General features: G+C 36.0%; 1 protein-coding gene across 1 annotated transcript in view; it reads right to left on the bottom strand.

Annotated features, from left to right (window-relative positions):
• Nucleotides 1-2951: 2951 nt before the first annotated feature.
• Nucleotides 2952-5511, bottom strand: part of LOC107670082 (gastrula zinc finger protein XlCGF7.1-like) — a 3230-nt gene continuing 670 nt past the window's right edge. Inside the window, exons 3-4 of the mRNA XM_016462561.1 lie at nt 4279-4725; nt 2952-3699 (exon numbers count right to left, since the gene is read on the bottom strand). Of these exons, the coding sequence (XP_016318047.1) occupies nt 3296-3699; nt 4279-4725 (851 nt within the window). The 3' untranslated portion in view covers nt 2952-3295. The remainder of the gene's footprint in view (nt 3700-4278; nt 4726-5511) is intronic.

Here is a 5511-nt window from a genome sequence, read left to right as displayed (position 1 = left end):
AGGATAATCATTCTCTAAACATGTCCTGCACTTATTTCTAGCTTCTGTATTTATGGAAAGGGTCCAAATATAAATGCATTCCAACCGGTTTTAAATAGTTCACTATGTGAAAAACACAATCCTCACACACAGTCAAATACAGAATAGTAGAATAATTTTCTCTTATGAATAGCTACAATTCTGTTTATTATATTTCATCAAGATTAATGAATATACTCCACAAAATCAACTGAAAAAAGTTGATCGTTTTCTTTATTTTCAGATGGTTTCAAATTCTGTTAAGTTGCAAGACAATCATTGGTGCATATAGTTTGCCTTGAATAATGCAAGTTTAAAGACAAAATATGTATTATCTGACACCAGATTGTTAATCATATTTAACTTATATAAACATTTTTTTTTTATTATTTCAATGTAATAAAGACAACAACCATGACTAATGTATTTGTTTAATATTTGTTTCACACAGTTTGAATGCACAATGATCACTGGCTATTTGGCTTAGTTTATAAAATGGCTAAAACTGTAATAATAATAATACCTGTGGGATGCTTGGCACTCTTTTTTTTGTTGTCCTTTTTCTCTATCAAATCTTTTAGTAATCATCATAAATCATATATCATTTGAAAGCTTAGAAGCCCAAGATTCATCCTGTGAAAACCATTTTGAAATCGGACATTGTGTTACCATGGAAATGGTACTTTAAAATCTTTTGGCGGTCTCCTCCCCCTTAGTGGGCGGTGTCAAGTGTCATATTACAAAATGCATTACGCTCTTTTACAATCAAAACTTTTTATAATCTTGACAAAAACATATAATTGGAAAGATTCCATATTTGGTGGATATTTTCAGATAGAAGTAATATTGACAGAGAAATCTAGACATTTGTTACAGAAAAATGCATAAAAAATGTAATAGAGTTTGGATGGCACCCGGTGGCTGTTTGTGGTATAACGCCCTAAATAAAATCTCATGGCTGTTTGTGGTATAACGCCCTAAATCTCACAGGAACCTCAATTTTTTTCATATCAACTTCAAATTTGGAACATAACTTATTTAGACATAAGGCTTTAATTTTACACCAATTTTAGAGTAAAACCTGTTATGTAAAATATTTATTATATATAAAATAAAATAAAATTAATATAGTGCATTTTCTTTACAGTAAATTTAAACTACCATAACTTTTTGATACTTTAATTTTTTTTTTTAAATTCCACTTTTGCGATAATCTGCTGATTTTCTTCTTTAAAAAGAGATCAACCTTATGTCTGTATTCCAAAGTGTTCATAAATTACAACAATGTAAGTTTGGATAGTGCACCTGCATGCCTATTTTAAAAAATGGGGGGTGACAGTTAAGGGGTTAAAAAAGCAAATATTCTAGGGATCCCTGAGATATTAAATGTACATCATAATCTTGTATAGCAGTTGTCATCCACATTTTGATTGTATTAACAAGTGAATGACAGAACTAACCTTTGAAGATCAAAGATCTGATTAAAGTATCTCAAATACGGTACAACGGGGCTAAACGCCCCCCGGGTTAAAAGGCGCCTTTGATATTATTTTCATCTAAACCTCCAATAACATGATATTTATCCCCTGGAATGCGAATTTTAGCTGGGGAACCCCGCCAAAAAACGTGTATTGTCCCCCCTGGAACGCGATTTTTAACTGGGGACCCCCTCGAAACCCGATTGGGCTAGTTTTGAGTAGTGATTGGGCGGGGCTTCTTGTGAAAACCTGGCAACCCTGGTCTGCATGACCCGACCTATACAGTCTATGGACCCGACCAGATTTCTTGCGCCGCGGGATTAAATTCCCGAATAAAACGCGGTAGCGGTCGGTAACCAGTGTTGGGGAAAGTTACATTTAAAAGTAATGCATTACAATATTTCGTTACTCCATCAAAAAAAATAACTAATTACGTTACTTAGTTACTTTTTATGGAAAGTAATGTGTTACGTTACTTTTGCGTTACTTTTTAAATCTGGACAGGGCTTGCTTGTTTGTTTTTAAAATACTATTATAATAGTAAATAATATAATTTTTGACAAATATAAAAGCCTTTTCAAACCAAAAGTGAAATGAGTAAGCCTCAGGCTGAAGGGAAAGTAAATTTACGTCCGTACAGTAGAATGCAGAAAAAGACATTTCAACACTTCAGCAATAAAAAAAGACACACGAATGTTTGTCTAGAGTAATTTGTGCTTATTAGTATGATTGAACTGGATCATCGAAGGTCAGAAGACCTTTAAATACATAAAGTATATTTGTGTTGTTTAACATTTAATTATTGCAGGTTTGCGTCATATTGCATTATTTTTATTCATTTTGAGGAATACTGAATGTTTTTTTTTTGTGAGTGAGATTAATTAATGCATATTCATATTTATTTTAGAACTACAGTAACATCTTCTGATTTCTCTCAACACGGGGACAGGAGAGCTGTCAATCAATCAATTGGAAAAAAAAGTAACTTGCGTTACTTATTTGAAAAAGTAACTCAGATATTCTCTTGTAAATTAAAAAGGAATACATTATTTTACTAGTTACTTGAAAAAAGTAATCTGATTACATAACTCGCGTTACTTGTAATGCATTACCCCCAACACTGTTGGTAACTCTAGTGTAATTTGAACGGGAGCGGGCGGTCTAATATCCCGTTCCCGACATCCTTTCAGAACAACATATCTGTCCTTTATTCTTATTGACCACCGGTACAGCCTATTTGTACAATATAGTGTTTTTATACTGAAATTGAAAATTTGTGTAGATAAGTTAAATATAATTAAAGAAAAGAATCTGGTGTTTCAGATGATACATGTTTTGTCATTGAACTTGCATTATCCAAAGCAAACTATACAGCAATGATTGTTGTCTTGAAATTGAACTGACTTTTTAAACCATCTGTAAATAAAGAAAACAATCAGATTTACTTTTTGTCAGCTAGTTTACTGATTAATATTTTCCAACTCATGTACAATCAGAGCATAATATAGAAAACAAGTACATGACATGAACGTGTCTTATTAAAGAAAGACTTGCTTAGCACACAACCCAGACACATTTTACAAACTAATTACGGTAGGAAAGATGCAAATTATTATTTACACGGTAAGTTATTAACTTGGTGAAACTTCAAACAACTTCAAACTTTATAGTTCCTCAATCAGACTGCAAACGAGTCAAAATTCACAGAATCAAACTAGATGCTGCTGTGCTTTTGGGAGCAACTTCATATTTGTTTATCTCACACAGCTTACTCAACTGTTTTAATATGAAAATGTTGCTCACTGTGACGATGCGAGACATTTTTTCAAGTGATTTTTAAGGCTTCTTAAACATCTGAAACTCTTCTCACAGGGAGGGCAGTAGTACGGCTTCTCTCCAGTATGAACTCGCTCATGCCTTTTCAGTTCTACAGACCGAGTGAAACTCTTGTCACAATGTGAGCACTTGTAAGGTTTCTCTCCAGTATGAACTCTTTGGTGCTGTTTCAGAGTGTCAGCTCTACTAAAGCTCTTCCCACACTCACGACACACATGATCTTTCTCACCAGTGTGTGTTTTCTGGTGCCGTTTACAATGATCCAGCCGAGCAAAACACTTTCCACAAAATGAACATGCAAAAGGCCTCTCATTTGTGTGAATTCTCATGTGGTTTTTTAGATGTACTGATGATTTAAAATCTGTACCACACTATTAACTTGGTGAAACTTCAAACAACTTCAAACTTTATAGTTCCTCAATCAGACTGCAAACGAGTCAAAATTCACAGAATCAAACTAGATGCTGCTGTGCTTTTGGGAGCAACTTCATATTTGTTTATCTCACACAGCTTACTCAACTGTTTTAATATGAAAATGTTGCTCACTGTGACGATGCGAGACATTTTTTCAAGTGATTTTTAAGGCTTCTTAAACATCTGAAACTCTTCTCACAGGGAGGGCAGTAGTACGGCTTCTCTCCAGTATGAACTCGCTCATGCCTTTTCAGTTCTACAGACCGAGTGAAACTCTTGTCACAATGTGAGCACTTGTAAGGTTTCTCTCCAGTATGAACTCTTTGGTGCTGTTTCAGAGTGTCAGCTCTACTAAAGCTCTTCCCACACTCACGACACACATGATCTTTCTCACCAGTGTGTGTTTTCTGGTGCCGTTTACAATGATCCAGCCGAGCAAAACACTTTCCACAAAATGAACATGCAAAAGGCCTCTCATTTGTGTGAATTCTCATGTGGTTTTTTAGATGTACTGATGATTTAAAATCTGTACCACACTGATCACAGGTAAATGGCTTTACTCCAGAGTGAACGAGCAGGTGACGGTTGAGATCATTTTTATATCTATAACTCTTTCCACACTGAGTACAGTGGTACGGCTTCTCTCCAGTATGAACTCGCTCATGCCTTTTCAGGTCTACAGACTCAGTGAAACTCTTGTCACAATATGAGCACTTGTGAGGTTTCTCTCCAGTGTGAACTCTTTGGTGCTGCTTCAGGTGGCCAGCTGTAGTAAAGCTCTTCCCACACTCACGACACACATGATCTCTCACATCATTATGTGTTTTCTGGTGCCGTTTACAATCTTCCATCAATGAACAGTCAGCTGAATGTGAGCAGGTGTGCACCTTTTTGGTTTTTAATCTTCGAGTTCTGAAGTCACTGTGTTCCTCCTCCCCTTCAGTCAGCTCTCGTCTTTGCTCTTTCACTTCTTTCTGGTCTAAAATAAACATAGTAAGTAGTTCAAGGAGAACAAACGTGAAAATTCAACTGAACCCTGATTAGCAGAAAATAACAGAGATCAGGTTAATGAGTTGCATTTTCTTTTTCTTCAACGCGGAAGTAAGCCTATGGGTGAGACTTCCGGTTCATTAGCCGCTATAGGTAAATAACGAGGAGAATAACAACGTGCAGTAAACGGTAAAACTGTTTGCACTACAAACCAGTGTGTTCATAATTAAGATAATACATTAAAATAATATGATAAGACACACCAACTTTCAATATCAAGCAGCAAAACGAACTGTTTTGTTCAGCTAAAAATAGCTGGACGGAGTGGACGCAGATGAGACCGGAAGCCAGACCCATAGAATTTACAAATGGCCGTGCCCATTTTTACGACAAGAAAAAGGTGGATAGAAGCTTTGTTAAAGGGGTCATATGATGTGATTTCAATTTTTCCTTTCTCTTTGGAGTGTCACAAGCTCTTGGTGCATAAAGAAGATCTGTAAAGTTGCAAAGACTAAAGTCTCAAATCCAAAGAGATATTCTTTATAAAAGTTCAGAGTCAGCCACGCCTATCTAAAACAGCTCGTTCTAACACGCCCCCACGTCTATGTCACGATGTGGAAAGATTTGCATAACGCGGCGCCCATGTTCACGCAAAGAAAGAAGGCGTAACTTTTATTCTTGCTGTAGTATTGTTGTTGGCGCCGCCATGTCGTGAAGACGCTGTGTGCTTCGCTGTGAAAGCGAAACTACTTTGTTTGGTCTTCCAAAAGAGGAC

The sequence above is a fragment of the Sinocyclocheilus anshuiensis genome, unplaced genomic scaffold, assembly GCF_001515605.1.
Source record: "Sinocyclocheilus anshuiensis isolate Anshui unplaced genomic scaffold, SAMN03320099.WGS_v1.1 scaffold48, whole genome shotgun sequence".
NCBI lineage: Eukaryota > Metazoa > Chordata > Actinopteri > Cypriniformes > Cyprinidae > Sinocyclocheilus > Sinocyclocheilus anshuiensis.
The sequence above is the reverse complement of the archived record's forward strand: the minus strand, read 5'-3'. Positions and strand labels throughout refer to the sequence as shown.